The 18905-nt window shown below is 48.5% G+C and overlaps 2 protein-coding genes and 1 long non-coding RNA gene across 3 annotated transcripts in view; 1 reads left to right on the forward strand and 2 right to left on the reverse strand.

The window, feature by feature from the left end:
- Nucleotides 1-794: 794 nt before the first annotated feature.
- On the forward strand, nt 795-7315 carry INA (internexin neuronal intermediate filament protein alpha). The gene is made up of 3 exons (XM_031053809.2): nt 795-1751; nt 5215-5339; nt 5909-7315. The coding sequence occupies exons 1-3, from the start codon at nt 810-812 to the stop codon at nt 6180-6182; spliced, it is 1341 nt and encodes a 446-aa protein (XP_030909669.2). The 5' UTR covers nt 795-809; the 3' UTR covers nt 6183-7315.
- Nucleotides 2645-7079, reverse strand: LOC117436154 (uncharacterized). The gene is made up of 3 exons (XR_004549592.1): nt 5019-7079; nt 4251-4375; nt 2645-3951 (listed from the first exon to the last, which is right to left on the reverse strand). It is a non-coding gene; the product is annotated as an uncharacterized lncRNA (long non-coding RNA).
- An 8319-nt stretch (nt 7316-15634) lies between the features above and the next one.
- PCGF6 (polycomb group ring finger 6) overlaps nt 15635-18905 on the reverse strand; it is a 28090-nt gene continuing 24819 nt past the window's right edge. The window contains exon 11 of the mRNA XM_031053808.2: nt 15635-17258. Within this exon, the coding sequence (XP_030909668.2) occupies nt 17202-17258 (57 nt within the window). The 3' untranslated portion in view covers nt 15635-17201. The remainder of the gene's footprint in view (nt 17259-18905) is intronic.

Raw genomic sequence — 18905 nt, forward strand, 5'->3', positions numbered from 1 at the left:
TGTCCCCTGCAGCATGGCTGGACAGAGGATGGTTCGATGGACAGAGGATGAGTCGATGGACAGAGGATGAGTCGCTGTACCCACCTCTGCAGTCCCCCCACGCTCGGACTGCTCTCACCTCCATCCTACAGAGACCCCACAGAGAGGAGAGGGGCTGGGGGGACCAACCCCCCAGGACACCTTTACCCCAGGCACAGGCGCACAGAACGGGCTCCCTTGAGGGAACAGATGAGGATACCCCAGCAGGAGTGATTTCTGTGAGTGTGCCTGTGTGCTTGTCTGACTCTGCCTCTCCACCTGCCCATTCTTGCCTGCTTCCTTCTGTATTTCTGCTTCTCCTTGCCTGTGCATCTGCATGCGCGTCTGTGTGTGTCTGTCTGCACGTCTGCTTGTCTCTCTGTCCGTCTGGCTCTGGGCATGTCTATGTATGTGTTTCACTGTGAATGTGTGTGTCCCTTCCCGCGTGCCTGCGCGTCCGTCTGTGCCTTTGTGTGTGTGTGACCTTGTCCATCTTGCCGTGCCTGTTTGTGTGCTCTTTATGTGTCCGTCTGTCCGTCCATCCCCACACACGCATCTCCATCCGCCCCTCCCTCCGCCACAGCCCTTCAGCACCTCGGAGCACGGACAGCTCCCGCCACCTCCTACCGCGGCGGCCCCGGGGACGCTCCGCGCACCGCACCGCGCACCGCGCATCGCACCGCAGCATCCCCCCACCGGAGCGCCCCGCCCCGCGCCCCTCTCCGCACCGCATCCCGCCCCGCCCCGCCGTACTTAAGCACCGCCGCAGCCGCCGGTCCTGCTCCGCCGCCATGAGCTACAGCGCGGAGCCGGCGGCTCTGGCCGCCTCCTACCGCCACCTCTTCGCTGAGGCCCCGCGGCGGTCCGAGGGAGCTGCGGGCCTGCGGGCGCGCCCGGGCGCTGAGCCGGGGCCGGGCCGGGAGCGCAGCGCTGAGCCGCGTCTGGTGCGGGATAGCGAAAAAGCGCAGCTCCAGGGCCTGAACGAGCGCTTCGCCGGCTACATCGAGCGGGTGCGGGCGCTGGAGGAGCGGAACCGGGCGCTGGCGGCGGAGCTGGCGGCGCTGCGGCAGCGGGCTGCAGAGCCGCGCCGGCTGGGCCAGCTGCTGGGCGGGGAGCTGCGCGCCCTGCGCGCCCGGCTGGAGGAGGCGCACGGTGAGCGGGCGCAGGCGGCGCTGGAGCGGGCGCGCCTGGCCGAGGAGACGCAGCGGCTGCGGGCGCGCTGCGAGGAGGAGGCGCGGGGCCGCGCCGAGGCGGAGCAGGCGCTGCGCTCCCGGCAGCAGGCGGCCGAGGGGGCTACCCGCGCTCGCAACGACCTGGAGCGGCGTGCGGCGGCGCTGCGGGAGGAGCTGGCGGCGCTGCGCAGCTCACACGCCGAGCAGCTGGCGCAGCTGGGGGCCGCGCTCCGCGCCGCCTCGCAACCGGCCCCGGCCCCCGCGGTGCGGCCCGACCTGGCTGCGGCGCTGCGGGAGCTGCGCTCCCAGTACGAGGCGCTGGCTGCCCGCAACCTGCAGGCGGCCGAGGACTGGTACCGCACCCGCTGCGCCCGCCTCCACGAGCGCGCGGCCCGCAGCCAGGAGGCCGTGCGTGCCAGCCGCAGGGAGGCCGGCGAGTGCCGCCGTCAGCTCCAGGCCCGCCTGGCGGAGATGGAGAGCCTGCGCGGGGCCCACCAGTCCCTGGAGAGGCAGCTGCAGGAGCTGGAGGAGCGGCACAGCGCCGAGGCCGCCGGCCTGCAGGTGAGCCTGGCTGCGCCGGGGTCCGACACCCTCCCTTCCCCGCGCAGGGTCCCCGAGCAAGCTCAGCCCCGGTGCTCGGTACTGTGCTGCACTCGGCATCCTCTTCCCCTGCAACCTGCCCCCGCGGTCAGCACCTCCATCCCGGGAAACTCCCCCAGCGCTGTGCAGCACCGAGCACCCAGCGTTCCCCCTAACTCTGGTTCTGTGCAGCGCTGAGCATCTCCATTGCATGCACACTCCTGCAGCGCAGCCCAGTTCTCTGCAGCAGCCCCTCCCGCAGCGCTGGGCACTCCGGCCCGATGCAGTGTCCCCCCGCACCGTGCAGCGACCAGCGCCTCTGTATCCCGTGCTGTGCTGTATGCACGCAACTCCGCTCTCGCCCTCCACACACCAGTGCTGTACAGCTTGCCCCCCACCCTAGCATACGGCCTCTCTGCCCTGAAAGACTAATCCAGCCTCACCAGGGCATTGCCTCCACCCTTTACCCATAGGCAGAACCCCAGAGAGCAGGTTTTGGGGGCATACACAGGGCCAGGACACTCCCTCCACCACCTCCTTCGCACAGGGGACCATCCCTGCGTATGGCAATGCTGTCTGGGGCATCTCCCCATCCCTGCCCTGTCCTTTGAGGGTCAGCTCCAAAATTGCCTGCACATTTCCTGTTGCTGTGAGTAGTTCCTCGACAGTGTCTGCCCAGGCTTGGCCCCTCGCCCTGTGTCTGTCTCTTGGCACCTGTACTGCAGAAACTGAAGCTCTGCAAACGGTCAGGCTGGATTTGCAGCCAGATCCCAGCATCTCTCATGTCTGTCTGCCAGTCACAGGGGGCAGACATGGAGCACTCCACATCCTCTTACTCCATTGCTGCGGTATTACATTTTCTTGGTACAGGGAAATGTTCATGATTTATAATAGAATAAATTACATGGCTATTATTCTGTTACATGGCTATTAAAAGATCTGTGCTTTCTAAATCAAGACATTTCCTTCTAAATACCAAAAAACCCCACCTTACATCATACATGAAAAACATTATATCATACCCAAGTAATGCCTTGTCATTTTCAAGGCCAGATTTTGCTGGGCTCTCTAGAACTCATGACTCGAGCTCCAAGCTGCTTGCAAAAGTGCTGAATAGTTGAGGTCTTCTTCAGCAAATATTGTGAAAATAGGGAATATCTATTTCCTGTCGTGGATGACAGGATTATGCACAGTAATCTTCTTAAATAGTGTAGATGCCATGTGAAGAGGGATTTCAGGAGCAACCTATGAATTGAGAAGGAATAAAAAATGCAGCTGAATCAAACGACATCATAATTGAAATTGCTTTAGTGATAGCATAGCAGTGTTTTCCTACATGACCCTCAGGAGCTGTTTTAAGTGTGGCAATACATAGGAGCCTTTTAAGCAATGTGCATGTCTAGCAGCACATAAAGGCTGCAACCAGTGGAAATGGATGGAACACTCTTAAAAGAGAACATTCCTATTGTTTGAGCTTTTAAAATGTTCTTGTAGACTGCTAAATCAGGGACATGTCTTGATATTTGTAGGGTATCCAGTCAAATCTGAAACAATATATGAGAGTTTTCCATTAGGGGACAGGTTTGCAGTGGTGTGGGGAGGGGGTTATTCTACCAGCTGGTAGAGCTGGGGTGTGGAAGGTAGGTACATGCACGGTACCAAGGATAACCCATTTTTAAAGAGCATTTTGTTCATGCAGACTGCAGCATTGGGAAGGGAGCTGTGGGCACAGAGGGTCAGAGAGCAAGAGTGGGGCTGTCCAATGACAGGGTCACCCCAAGTCCCTCCCTCTTGTCATGGCTGAGTGCAGCCGCAGTCTGGCTGCATTGGAGCAGAGTTTTTAATCTGCACTGCAGCAGCAGCCATGCATGTCCTGGCTGCAGCCATGCATGTCCTTTTCAGGTGATGCCAAGTGGTCTTCTTGAACTGCTCAGTCCTTCCTCAGAGGCACAGCTCCATGCAGCTCCATGGTCAGGCAGCACTGGTCAAGGCAGAGACCCCAAGGATGGCTGGTAAATGTCTGACAGGGCAGGATGTATCAAGCTAACTTGATTGAGGTGCCTCATGCCATATTCAGGATGAGCTGCCACTGCTTCTCTGGGGCCCAGATGAGGCTTGCTGCACCAGGCTCAGCACAGCTCACTGCTCCTTGGGCAGTCTCACTGTCATGGCTGTCTCTGCACTGAGCACAAAGAAGGTTATGCAGGACACAAAGGAAGGGACAGGCTGGGAATGAGGACAGGGACAAGATGGGGATAAGGACAACGACAGGATGGGGACATGGAAAAGATGGGGATGAGGACAGCGACAGTATGGGGATGAGGACAGGGCCAGGATGGATATGATGTGGCAGGACAAAGCTTGTTCACCAGGACAGAGAAGCTGAAAGCTCCAAGGCCTGGCTGTGGGAGGGGGTGTGGGAGAGCAGATGTTGGCAGTGGCCATTGCAGGGCTTTGCAGGCAGAGCTGCAAACTGCTTACTCATTCCTGCTCCAAATCACACTCCTCCAGTGGCACAGTGGGGTGGCTGGCAGTGGGAAACCATCTGATTGAGAAGATCCCCAATAGGAACAGGTTTTGCTGCTTTCAGGCTTCTGCTTAGATACCTGGGGGAGAGAACCAGGTTGCTTGTTTTCTGACCAAAAATAGAACAAAAAGATTAGTCCCCTTTGTTAGCAGATCTGGCTTTGGACTTATGCACATCACAGGTAGAACAGGATGTAGCAGCTATGGCACAGCAAAGCTGATGGAAAGGACACTGGAAGGACATTGTCCAGCTGAGCTCTTGCAGAGCAGGCCTCTGACTCTGGAACCCCCTATATCCCTGCATCCTGAGCCCCCCACCCTGAGGCTCTGAGGCATCTTCCTGGGAAGGTTCCCTCCTGGAACCAGCTCTTCCCTCCTGCCTTGGCAGCACTATCTCTCCTTCCACCACCTGAACACATCCCAGCTTTTCTTAAACACCCCCAAAACAGGGTGCAGCTCTTCTCCAGGCACCCTCTCCACTCATGGGCTGACACAGTGCCGGTGCTCCCATGTGTCCTGCTTTGATGATGCTTAAGTCCAAAACTTCTCATCTCTCCCAGCAGTTTTTCCCTTCCCTCTATAGCAGCCTGCCTTGTCCCCTGCAGGACTGGGAGCTCCACCACCATGTGCTATTTGCTGCCTCTGTCTCAAAGCCCTTGCTGCAGATGGGAAACTACTTAAATCCATCAATGTTTAAAGCCTTCCCTCACAGCACATACTCACAAGCCATGCCCAGTGCGTTGCCTGCTGCTCCATCTCTGTTAGCACGAAATTTCATGGTCTGAAGGTCTTAGTGGGATGTGCCATCATGGACCAACTGCCCATTGCAGCTTCCCTGTCTCTGCAATGAGCAGAGCATAAAACCTGTGGGAGAGGTCCCTGCTCCAAAACACAGCCCTGAATATCTTTGCCTTTGCAGGACACCATTGGGCAGCTGGAGGATGACCTGCGAAACACCAAAAATGAGATGGCTCGGCACTTGAGGGAGTACCAAGACCTGCTTAATGTCAAGATGGCCCTAGATATTGAGATAGCTGCATACAGGTAAGGCTGCTCTGCCCCTGCTCTGCCTGGCGACCTCCCAAGCCCAATCCCCTGACCCCACCAGGCTGGGGTATTTCCAAGGACCCAGTAAAGTACCTGGGAACACACTCAGGAAGATACACCATTGTGTTGCTCATCTTCCCTGCTTGGGGAGTTGCCATGGCTCTATGGCATGCCTCGATCTAGCAGACATGAACCATGTCCCTCAGTCACCCCATAAGCAGCTGCTTTTGATGGGGTTGGAAATTTCTCTCTCTTGCAGAGTCAAAGTAGATGCAAAAGGCAGAGTCGCTCTGGTTTGTGGTTTTATTTTCCCAGCATTTCTGAATGGAGAGGAGGGAACTGGTCTCATGTACCCCATATTGCAGGTGCTCCAAAAACTGTTCACCAAAGCATATTATTTTGAATCAGTTCCATGGCACAGCATGACCCAAGCCAGTGTCCATTGCAGGCTGGTGTGGTGGCCTGCAGTACTTGGACTTGCTCGCAGGTCACAGCATGCCCCAGGCTTTGCACGTTTCATATAAGATATCCTAAGACTAACCTTTTCCCTTATGATGTGCTTGCAGGAAGCTGCTGGAGGGAGAGGAGAATCTCTTCAGCATGGGAAGCGTCGGCCTTTCAGAGCTCAATCCTCTCCCTAATCCCACTTACACCTTCCAGCCAAGAGGCTTTAGCTCCTCTACTCTGTCCTTCATGGAGGACAAGCAAGGAGAGGTTATTAAAGTGACCTCTAAAATATCATCCAGCAGGGCTGAGATGATTGAGGGGACCATAACCTCTGCCAAGAAAAGAGGGAGATTAAACCTGCATGAAGGAATCGTTGCAAATGCAAAGATGTAACTGTAAGGACCCCATCCGTTTTGCATTTGAGGGGGAACAGTCTCCACTTGGCCTTTAAATTGCCTCTCTGGGCACAAAGCTGTGCTGGGCTTGCAGGAAGCCTCCTGGTATTCCCTGGACATTGACCTGGGGCTGGCTTCCTTATGAGTCCTGCTGTGCAGAGGCCGAGCTTGGCACATTGCTCCCTTTCAAACAGGGCGGAGGCATGGGCAGGTAGCTAGATGCATGTTGGTCGTTGTTGTGGTGGCACAGCGGACACGTAGTGGCACAGTGGACTTGTAGCACTCACCATCTCCCCCTCTCTCCCTCCCCCCTCCCATGGCATGTGAGAGGGAGCCAGCTCTCTGGGAAGGGGGAGGCAAGGGAAACAACTCAACATGTTTCCTATAACTAGTTTCAAGGCTACAGCCCTTCATCTACTATCCAAACCCACGTATACCTGAACTCTTCCCCATTCCTCAAGCCACAGCTGTCCACTTTTAATCCCAGAAGCACAGAGATAGCTGTACTGGACTGTAACCACACCAGACACCTGGTCTATGAGCCACTTACATTTTCAACTATAAGGAATGTTAATTTTATTTAATCCTGACGACTCCATCTGGTTTGGGGCAGTGTTAGTCCAGGCAGGCATGTGGAGTTCGCTAGCAGCAGGCACACAGCATGGATGAGATGAAGGTACCATGATGTGTGGAGTGCAGCACCTCATGTGGTGTCGCTGGCTCTGAAATGTCGGGGTCTGCAGAGCCCCTTGTTTGGCTGCACAGTTGGCAGACGAAAACCCTGCACTCCCATGAGCACTGTGCCCCAGCCAGTGCTCGGAAGTGCAGCACTCCTAAGCACCAGCCCACAAAGCATCCTTGTCTCTGCTCTAACTGTTCCAATGTGCCAAATTTGATGTAGGATTTACAACCATAGGTTTCCTTCAATGCCTTAACGTTTGCCAATGATCGCTTTTGCAAGAGCCAGAGACTCTGTGTGTATTGCCTCTCAGTGCCCTGGCAAGGCCATCGTCACGAGATGGTGGTGCCAGAGTTGTTCCTGGAACCAGCAAATCATTTGCTCGCACTCTTTCTTCTGTTGTAAGGCACAAGATAATAATTAAAAAGAAAGAAATAGTTATGTGGATCAAACCGAGCTGTTTTGTCTTCTTTGCTGATGCTTTGCTTCGGGAACATACTTTGGTGTCTGGCCCACAGCTGGTTCCGTCTCCAGCAGCCCCTTTAGGCCCCCACAAAGAGCTGGGTGTTGAGGTGCAGTGGCTAAACTCTACTGCTGGGGCCGCAGGGCAAGGCTGGTCCCACCTATGGCAGTGGGGCCTGTTGCAGTAGCCCTTCATTGTAGACAGTTCATGGCTGGCTGGCTGAGGGAACAAGGTGTCCCATGGCGGTGTCCACACTCACTTCCCCAGAAAATCGACTCTGAGGGTTTCATCTGCATCACCCCCGACAGTTCTGTCCTAAGGTGCCTGCCATTTCTCTGCTGTGCCTGCAGGGGTTAAAAACAGCGCCTTTGCCTTCACAAGTAAAGACAAAGTGATTTACACAACTGCAGATGGAAGTGAGAGTGAGGGTGCACCCACCCCCCCAGTAAACACAGCAGCTAAAGGTGTCCACAGAGCTGGTGTGACCAGTGCTGGCTTGTATTTCGATGATACCCATACTCTGCCTGAGATTTACCTGCAAAGGAGCACACGAAGGGCAATAGAAAAAGCACGGGTGCTGTCCTATTGCCTTCCCATTCCTACCTTGTCACACCATGTCACAGCAATCTGCCTCAGGGTCATGGCCTGATGGCCACTGGTTTCTCCACAACTGCTGCAGGCCAGGAGCCACTTCCCTTGACCCTGCCACACTGATAACCTTGGGGACGATGCCCCAGTGAGGCCACTGACAGCAGGGTGACACAGCCCTGGCGAGGGCAGCCCTGTAAAGCAAGGGGCACCTTCCAGAGGCAGCAAAGGGGGCTCAGGGCATGGCTGGGGCAGCACATTCCACCAGCAGCCTCCAGCAGAACAGCACAGAGCAACACAGAGCACCCAGACAAAGCTTGGAGGGGCAGGACCTGCAGAGTTAAGTCCAGGGCACTAGTACGTAAAGCAAGGACCAACCAACCTCTAAATCTCCTGGCTCAGCTGTGAGGTAGGAAATGCAAACACATAGCATTTCTCTCAGAACACAGGGGAAATAAAAGGCAGATGTGACTGCGCAGCTAATGTAATATATTCTGAACCTCAAATACCCTCCAGTGCTGCTTTGTTTCTGTCCTTTGAGTATAAGCAGCCTGACCTGTCCTTTATACATCCAGCAGACGCCTCTGTAAGTGTTCCTGCTTGCTCAGCTGGCTGGATGCTAGCAATGAAGCTGGGAATTTTACTTTGGTGATACCAGTGTGGAGGGGCTGCAGCCATGGAGGACAGCAAAGGAGCTGCAGGAAGGACAAAGCACTGTTTCGGAGAACAGCTGCTTTGCAAGGGCCAGCTTGAGATTTTCTGTGTTTCTGGAACTCTGCAGCATTTTGGTGCTGTCTCATGGTGCTAAGCTTCAGAGGTGTTAGAGGGGCAGCAGGCAGGGAGAGGATATGGGCATTTAGGACACACCAGAAAGGACCAGGCTGGATTTTGGATTATCTCCTGGCTTTGATAGCCCTCTGCTGAGCTCTGTTCCTGTGAACTTACAGGATCTGAGGTGCCACGATTTAACTAACCTGGCAGCTGCAAGTAACTAACCCACCCCACAACAGGGTGAGCAAGAGCCCTGGCAGGATAGGGACGCAATGCTTTCCTGAAGGACACAGCCCAGTCAGAGATGCGGTACAGCAAGAGAAAAGCTCCCAAGGAGGCAACACTGCCCCCAGCTCCACAGTAGCCTCTCAGCTACCTGTGTCCAGCCTCTGGCTGCAATGCCAGTACTGTGGGAACCCGGCATCCCAGTGCAGATGCAGCCCCTTCTTGAGACAGGCATTTTCTGGGCCTCAGCCCATTTAGGTTGCAGGATGGGAAAAGGGACTGCATAATGCTCACCTGAGGCAGGCTGAGCCCCAGCTGCCCAGTTCCTGTCTTCTGCTGTTGGGTGGGAAGACTGAGCTCCTCATTGGAGACATGGTGATGTGTGGCCCCTTCTTACCCTAAGGGAGGACCATGCCCACACTCTCCTCATCTTTAGAAGAACACTGAATACAGGGGGACAAACCCAGCTCAGTGTGCTGCCAACACTGAGCTTCAGCTATCTTCATGCAGACTTCCTTTTCTATTGCTGTCTTCTCCATGTGACTCCTTTCACCTGCCTGCTTATACACACAAGGCTCCTAAAGTGAAGCACTAAGTGGAAACAGCAATAACCCCTCGTTTGTGGTCTCATTTTTCTTACTGGGTTAAACACCAAGGTTGCCAGGGGAATGCAGTGAGTCAGACTGCAGCTGGTTAAAGATTTATATCTCTGCAGAACCTTGACCTCAGGGATAAAAGGCAACTGTGAACACAGACTACACTATGAGCTCAGGAAGAAGCAGAGAGTGGCACTACAATGGATTGCCAAGGGAAGTTGTGAATGCTCCATCACTGGTGGTGTTCAAGGCCAGATTGGACAGAGCCTTGGGTGATATGGTTTAGTGTGAGGTGTCCCTGCCCATGGCAGGGGGGTTGGAACTGGATGATCTTAAGGTCCTTTCCAACCCTAACTATTCTATGACTCTGATTTCTCCAGGATGTGTTGTCTTCACCTTATGCTAGGGAGGATTCCAGCCTCCACACAGGGTGCAAACTCTCACCACAGGGCTGGCTGCTTGTTTTTTTTCCCTGCATGGAGATGCTGGCCCATGCACATGCTGCTGTGCTGTAGGGCTGCCTGGCTCTCCTTGTTTTGTTGTCACACTGGTGAAGTAGGACAGTCTGTGCAGCCTGGCATGTTTCCTGGGGCAGGCTTATGTCAAGGTCCTGCTGTTCCACTGATGGAAAAGCCTTATTCCCATTATGATCCTGGAGCCAAGGGTCCTTCAGCTCTGCTTGAGGTTCCTGCAACAACTGTGCTGAGATATACAGCTGCTTAAAAAACAGAGAATCGCTGAACACAGAGAAATTTTGCTAATGACCCTTGTCCAGATGTTGGAAGCCATTACAGAGCAAGCCAAAGGTAAAACAGCCAAAGGAAAAAAAAGCCCCAAACATTTTTCCATTGGCAGGAATGCAAGCATTCCCTTTTCCAGACTGAGTAAGAGCCCTGTCATCAGCAAGGAATCAATAGGCAATTCAGAGCAAAGACTCTTCCAGTACCTTTGGCTGGATTCATCTAACTTGCTCCTTGCCAGCTCTTAGCACAGAGACCTCCGCAGGGAGAAGAGCTTCTTCCCCAGTGAATGACCATGCAGAGCCCTTAACACCAGCAGCCAGACAAATACGCCTGAATGAATGTTCACATCAGTGGGGTCTGACACTTTAAAGCAAACTTACTAACATCAAAACAGCATAAGCAATCCCAGCTCATTCATGCAAGTCTTCACAGGCATATGGCAGTCACTTGGCAAATGCTGTGTAACATGCAAAGAGGGCACTGCTTGGTATAGAGTGAGAGAACACTCATCAACCCTGTTCTGCCCCAGCAGATTCCAGCTGAACCAGAAGGGTTGCAGAGCTGGGGTCTGCATTATGGATGGGAAAACAGGAATGCACTCCTAAGGTTTGTGCAGGGGCCTTCACTGAGACCCAGTGAAATCAGAGAGGAACCCACAATTCTGGGACAAACAATTATATCCCTGGTGAAACAGGATGTACTGCAAAGACATTCTGCTGCACAGAACTGACCTCTCTGGTGGTGCTCAAATGTGTCCACTGTAACATGAAGATGGGCAGTGTTCATGCTAAACATGGCCACACCTACTTGGAAGGGAAACATTCAGAAAACTCCAGGCTGCAATTCCAGAGCCACAGGCACACATCCACTTGCTGCTTGAAAATGGGAACAAAGTTCTTGGGGTACTGTGAACATCAGTTCTGAAACAACAGAGGCACCAGAGTCATTTCCCATTGCAGCAAGGCCAGCTCAGCTCCTTTGCCTTTGAATAGAGACAGCTGCTGGTTGACAGCATACCAGATTGTATAGGATACTCAAGCTCCTGGGTCCCTATGCCCAGAGCAGCCTTGCAAATGCTCGAACACACACGTAGTCATTCTTGGAGGTGGTATACATGCACTGACCAAGTGTGGTCTGCAAGAACAAGCTGTTTGGAGATGTCATTTGGAAAAGCTGAGGTCAGACTGAAAAACACAGTTTGCCCTGAGGCTTAGAACATCATTAAGTTAATTTTCAACAGAAATGCAAAAAACCCCTCCAAGCCCTAGACGCAAGGCAGCTCATTAGCAAATTCCTAGTCTAGCAAAGTGACCCAAGAGCTGTACGAGTAAGAATGCCTGGCGATGCTTGAAGCAATCAAAAATGTTTCAGCAAACCAAAATATTCAGGCTAGATTATTAAGGAAGCAAGGATTATAGGATCATACTGTGACTGAATGTCCTCTTCCTAAATCCTTCCCCAGTCATACTCATCAGCTTAACTTCAGCCATATTTGAGGACCTGAAGGTCTCAAAGATACCAGACTTCTCCAAGTTTTGTGGGAGCAGGTGCTTAGGTGAAATACACTCATGGATTGAAAAGCTGACACATTCAGAGGGCAGAGGTTATGAATAGCTCCACATGCAGACAAGCTTCATTGGGAGCTCATTTGCAACCAAAAGACAAAGGTGTAAAAGCAAAAATATCCCAAATGACACCAAACAAACCAAAAGGGCCCCAGGCTAAAATAAGCTTTTATTTATTTATTTATTTAACTGTTCACCAACTATTTGTTTCTTAAAAACAGCTGAATCCTTTCAGTTGAACTTCTCCATAGATAACTAACCCAATCCACTTGCAGATGGAACAACCTGCAACACAACCAAAACTGCCCAGATATCTATCACCTGGCAAAAGTAAAGAAGTCTTCAAAAGAAACACACTTGGTTACTTTGGTAACAAGTACTGGTACCGACCTTGTTGTACCTGAGTTTGCGATGGGGATCTCAGTAGCGGTTTGTTAACTGCCACATGCCCAGCACTAGTGTGTAGTTCACAGACACTGTGCTTGTGTTTGTAAACAGAAATAACACAGAACTTATTGCTAAATGGAAGAATTTGGCTCACAGTCATACAGGAAGCCAAGGACAGAGGGAAATGGAAACAGGAATGCAGGTGCCCCTGTGTTCAGCTTACCTGCTCACAGGGAGGGAGACCACCACCATTCCTGTCCTGTGTGTTGCGGCACACAATCTGCTATTTTTATTGTCACCAGTAGGTGAAATGTTTTCCCATGTCTGTAAGGAAGAAAAAGAAGATTGCAGGTTCTTGTGAAGGGCATTGGGCTTCTCACGATGAGTTCTTACCTTTCAGTCCCAGGTATATGCAAGGACACATTGGTCCACCATTTAACGGTACTGCTTGTCACCACAAGCTACACAAAAGCATGCTGCCAGCAGTGTGTGCTGAGCACACCCTGAGCACAGCCTTAGAAAAACTGGTTGCTTTCCAGCACCACATTAAAAGCAGCTCTCCTAGGAACATGCTATTTTTCTCTGCCTTTGCCAAGTCCTCATCACTCACTTCTCTAATATTAAAATGTCTATTTTTCTTCCAAGGGAAACATTAAGATCTCATTTCCAAATAGACTATTTTACTATTAGAAGATACAAGCTCTCTTTTCCAATTTGGGAAATATTTCTTTTGCAGATCACTGCTGCTTTGACACAAATATATTGTTGTTACACTAAATCAAAACCAAGCGAAGATGGTGATGCAGCTCCAGCAGAATTTTGCAGCTGCAGGGCAGCCAATCAATATTGCATTTCGCCTCAAATGGGATTACCATTCATCTCAAAGAACAATAAAATTTGACCCGTTTATTGATTGAACCTGTATCTATGGCAACTGGCTGAAACCTCAGCAAATGTAAATACCCACCGGCTCATTCAACAAGGGTCTCTTAAAGATGACATGAGTAAAATTCAATTTCTAATTATGTTGCCTCCTCTCTTTATGCTGAACTAGGAAGGGCTACAGAAAAATAAAAAAGTAGAAAAAATACCACAAATAAAAAGCAAAAGTGATGAGAAGGTGCCATTTGCAACATCCCCTGCATCTCTCAGCAAGTATCTGTCACAGCAGAACGAGTATATTTTAAAGTACCTAAACATTCAGGCTGGCACCCTATTGAGCATGCAGTGTATTAGAAGATTCATGTGGACAATTCAACCATCTCCCTTTAAAAGAAAGAGATATAATACATAAAATCTCCTATGTCTCTGTTTCCCTCAACTGCTGGAATAAACACCTCTCCCCCCCATTTGTATGGAGCACAGATTTTGTAATGATGATACTCCACACTGAAGAAAAGTGAACACAGACATGCCAAGGGTGTAATTTTGCTAGGGACTGTTAAAGTGCCTTAACATAAATCATTGCACATAAATGCTGATGATTCCCTGAAAGAAATTCAACACAGACTAGTATAATACCAGCTTGAATGATTTATCAGTAAAACTCATTGGCTGCTTCACATCGTGGAAATAAGCATTAAGGTTTCTCCTGGCTCATATGTGCCACAGTCTGGTGGCAATGTAGATTAAGGCTGGGTGCAGTATTGGTGTTCAGAACATAATTGATAGTTACACACTGACATTGCAGTGCTCATCCATTTAGAGGGCTCAGCTGCACATTTCACTAGCCTCTTGAACCTTATCTTCCTATTACATTAAATCTATATTGGACACAAAGAAAACAGGCAGAACATAACTAACATGACTCCATGTTTGTGACTTGACTGTAGCTTGATTCTGCATTTGTAAGAACTCCTGACACTAGGGCTCACCATCTCCTCTTTCTGGGAATTAGGAGATCTGTAAAGCAATTCAGAATTATGCTGCAGTACAAGTAGTATTTAATTAGGATCTGTGTTAGCCATGAAATTGCTAAGTAAGTAACCAGAAAATAAACCCAGAATTATTTTGTCAAGTGAAAAAACAATAGTGTCTATAAAGTAATGAATGAGTCCAAGCACACCTTCCCTAACTTCCAGAGCATGAAGCTGGCTCATCTCCCATGAGGGCAGAAATACCATCCCATAGACGGCCTGTGGTTACAGAAGCTCTTCTATCATCAGGACCAAAAGTGACTGGAGGAAAGCCAAGGTTAAAAGGAGACCAACAGAAATAAAACAGCAGCAGGAGAGCTGAAAGAAGATTGGCACATTTTAAAGCAGACTGATTATGCAGGAAACCACACAGCCCCCAGATCAGCCTTGGCAATAACTAAAGGTCACCCCCACAGCATGCTGATGTGCCCCAGGGGTACTGCAAGGTTGGAGAGCAGATAAAAGATCAGTGCCTTCAAGATATGTGTGAAGGTGAAAGAAAGCAGGATGTTCAGCCAGGAAGAGTAAGCTAAGAATATGCTTTCTGAAGGCAGGTGAGGAAGAAATAAAGATGGAAGCAGACAAATGGGAAATAAGAGATCACTAAGCATCCAAATTAAAATATCACAGGCAACAGATTTTCAGTCCTCCTCATTAAGCCACTGAAAGAAAGAAGTAGGAAGCTTGGACCTTCTGCGGTTTAGCTGGCATGTCATTTACCCTACAGAAAACCTCTCTTTAAACATATGCAGAAGCCTTTTCTTCCCCTTTTAAACAGAAACTGACATTGACATCAGAGCCAGTGGCTGCACAATCATCTTGAGGCTATGCAAGTCAGCAGTATCCTAGAATGATATTCACCAACTTAACTATCAGATTCTATATAGCTGTTAAGCTTGGCGAATGAGCCCTTATGTAGACATGAAGTTCAAACCTGGATTACAGAAGAGTTTGCAATGAAAAGTGTGGCTATACTGTTAACTTTTTAAGTACAGAGCTATACATAGAAAACAAGCCTATGAGTGACAGTGGAACAGAAAGTGACGATACCAAGCATGTGAATCCAGTGCCTCGCATAAAGTGCAGACCAGTGCAGCAGAGAAAGATGCTGTTCACAGGTGACTCAACAGCAACAGCCATAAACATGAATGAAAATAACCTAGAGGTGGCTCTGACATAAAGATGTATGTATTGATGAAAACAGGGGTCATTTAACTGCACAGGATTATTTCTCCTGTTTCTGTGTTGAAAAATCATCTTGACATCTTTACTGAGTTATTTCTCACTGAAATCCTCATTAAAAGGAAAGTCGCAGAAATTCCATGTTACTTCAGCTGAGGATACCACACAGTTAGCTCCAGTGAAGATTCTGGTATGAAACTACCCTTCACCACTGAACCTCCCAACTTAAATTTATCACTCTATATAACCCCAGAGCACACCCAGCAGTTTCAATATCAACTGCTCCAATTCTAAGCCTGGCATAGGGAGCACGCCATGGAAATACAGGAGCTCAATTTTAAGTTGGCTAAAATAAAGTTTATTTTACTGTTACAATATATAATCTCTTATCAACACAACTCACAAAGTGTTTACAAAATAATCTCATTTTTTGCTGCAATTTTAAACACTACTTTTATACAAACTTCAAAGGTAAAATAGGAATTTGTAGCTACAAATGTTTGTTATTTTAGAAGCATTACAATAATTACTTTAAATAAGACTTTTTTTCTTATGGAGTCACCTTCACAGATGATACAGAACATTTATTGTGAAGACCTGAGGAAGGATTCATGAAAGCTTTCTTTAGACAAAGGATGCCAGTCCTCTTAGGCTGGCAGCAAGCAAGTGCATTTCAGCTAACCTGGGTGCTCCAAAATGCCTTACAAAGGAAATCTCCCCCTCTCCCAAATCCAACTACAGGAAGGCAGCCCGGTGCATAATGGGAGCTTTCATGAATCCCCACACTGATGACCTAGTATGCAGCAAGACTGTTAAGACACAAAACTCTGGTCCTTAATGCTGTGCAAGAAACCATGGAAACAGAAAAAAATATTAATCATTACAGTTGCCACAAAATCTAGTATGTTAAATATGTTAAAATTAAAGTTCCTTAATGTCCTCTGTGACCCTGGCACTAACAAGCTAGCATTATATTACTCAACCCTGGTCTCCACTACAACGCACTAAAACCCATTAAAAAGAGTGTAAAAAACTACCATCTCCATGGCAGCTAGAAAGCTATGTGCTAAAGGATTTATGCTCCTGCTAGTCAAGTCAGCTGACGGATCTTACATGACAGCAGAAGGAGGCTGACAGTGATTATTTTACATACAGCAAGCAGGTAGAAAGAGGTGCTACCTTTTTAATTTTCATGCATAGTTTAACCAGCTCACAGCCGGCTCATCTCCATTAAGACTAGAGATGCATGATCCATCATTTGGTATAAGCCAAACTACCAGCAAATATATTTCCAGTGCAAATGAAATTGTTTTTCTTCAAGAAAAACAATTCAATTTAATGCTACTTCTCAAAACCCACCACTTACAATACATCATTTTCTACCTATTTTGGTCTGCATTTCTGAAGTTCCCTTCCTCTTCCCAAATCGTATCTGAAGACAGATGATCACAGTACACTATTTTTCAGGCAAATGACTGTCTCCTCCCCAAAATAACTTATACTGCCCACTGAGGATCATCCCTGAGAGCACTGTTCTAGCTAGACACTTAGGAAACAAGCAATATCTAATAGTTTAGAGGAAAAAAAGGCTGTTCACCCCATGAGATCTTGTGGTTTTTCGGAAGTAAAAAATGCAGCTACTCTGAGCATTTGAATTCCCTGAGCAGAGTGAAATTTGAAGACAGTAACTTGTAACACAAAGCATAGCAACATCTATAGCTGTACTTACACAAGCTGGTTTTTGACAACGGTAAAATCAGACGTTACATTACGAGCATACAGCAGTTCGTGGTAGTTTCTTGCTTCCTGTCACAGGAAATACGATGGCCTTCTTTGGTGAGAAACAGCAGTGAAGAAGCTTGATGACTTCAGATTTTTTGCCTTCTGATAGTCTACCAATCTTTAAGTTACAGTCATGGGAGATACCACCAGGCCATAGTGCAGAACAAGTAAACCGTCCTAGAGAGAAGAGAAAGAAACTATCATCACATCAATTCACCCTTTTCATGAAGCATTTCTGTCACCGCCTGGTACGACAGTCACTACTGCATGGTAGAACCTCAGCTTCCATCTCCCTCACCATTTTGTACCGTGCTCCTCCATATAGTGAATGAAAGTTTTGAAATATCAAAACAAATAATTATATTTCCCTCTACTCCTTGAGCTGGAGAGTGGTGTCAAAAAAGCAGTAAAATGTGGTACTTTGCTTTTATTTTAAAGTTATATTGAGATTATCTCATCTTCATACAATACGCTTGCATTTACAGCTCCTGTTGCTTTCCAACATGATACTGTGGGGCAGAAAGATGCTGCCAAAAGCTGTACTGGAAGAGCCCAGACTGCTACTACACGTTAAATCATGATGTTTCTCCTCTTTTGAGACTGCTCCACAATAAAAAAAACCTTTCACCTGTGAAACTGGACACTTCCTGACTCATTAGTCTTACTATGTCACTTAATTCCCACACAGCTGGTGAAAAGTCTAGCACTCACAGTCTGCTTCCACCACTTATGCACTGGGAATCTGTCTTGTTTAAATGACCTCTTTATATGGACAGGCTTTAAAAAAAGTTTTCTTTTGAAGAGAGAAATATGTTAATCACAATGTTACAACTTTCTGCCACAGACGTCTTTATAGTATGTAAGATAATGCATGTTCCGGAGAAGTTATACACTTGGGGGGAGCCAGGTGTATACCAGCCCATTAAAAGAAATTAAATCTTAAAAAGTTAATTACAAAAACAATAGTAAGACTCTTACCATTTTACAGGTTCTGTATTATAATACAGTAACAGCAGAAAGTAGCATATTGGTCTAAACACAGTGTTTTGGAAGAATACATATATATTTTTAAACACTAATTTGTTATGAGTGTAAAAATGCTCCTGACTGGATGGTGTGGCCTCAACTACTCATAAAAGAAATATCTCTGAGCCATTTTGCACTGAAGGAAATTTAAGATCAAGAAATTGATCTCAAAAAGAATGCGCTTTCCCATGTCTCCATGACACGCTCTTTTTTCTTCCCTTAGGAATTCTTTTCAGACAGTGCCTATCAACACCTCTAGGTTCTGCCTGGAAAATGACCTTTCCTTCGAAAAACAGCCTTGTTATGCCTCCAGTGCCACAATGTTCTTTCAGCAGAAAACTACCCTAATTGTTATTGTGTATAATTATTTTACTCTCTCTTCTACTCCTAGGTGCTTTAGCTTTGTCTGACAGCTAAATGGTGGAAACACTGGAAAGAAAGCTACTGCTCGGGGGGGGGGGGGTGTGTTTGTGTGGGAAAAAAAGTGCAGTATGTTATTTTCAAGGAAAAAAGAAAGTGGAAGAGCTATTGGAGTTTTCAAATGTGATGGTGAAAGAAAAGAGATTCATAGCAAAGGAGAACAGATCTGCAGCAGCAACGCTTTCATCAATTTAGCCAACATGCTCATTTAGTAAAACCTGAAACTCTGCTTCTGGTTACGGATATTTTCGTTTACTTAAAGAGGAGATTAATATTCTAAGTCAGGAAAAGAGGACACAAAAAAAAAGCCAATTAAAAAACCCCAAAGTTTAAAAATATAAGATCCTAAGAATGGCCGTGTCAGCAAAGACCCAAGGG

Source organism: Melopsittacus undulatus, chromosome 4 (genome assembly GCF_012275295.1).
Source record: "Melopsittacus undulatus isolate bMelUnd1 chromosome 4, bMelUnd1.mat.Z, whole genome shotgun sequence".
NCBI lineage: Eukaryota > Metazoa > Chordata > Aves > Psittaciformes > Psittaculidae > Melopsittacus > Melopsittacus undulatus.

Bases quoted from the DNA above. Each gene is read 5' to 3' on its own strand.
- INA (XM_031053809.2), top strand. From the start codon at position 810: ATGAGCTACAGCGCGGAGCCGGCGGCTCTGGCCGCCTCCTACCGCCAC. The intron at 1,752-5,214 runs GTGAGCCTGGCT...TTGCCTTTGCAG, and splicing joins CCGAGGCCGCCGGCCTGCAG to GACACCATTGGGCAGCTGGA. The intron at 5,340-5,908 runs GTAAGGCTGCTC...ATGTGCTTGCAG, and splicing joins ATTGAGATAGCTGCATACAG to GAAGCTGCTGGAGGGAGAGG.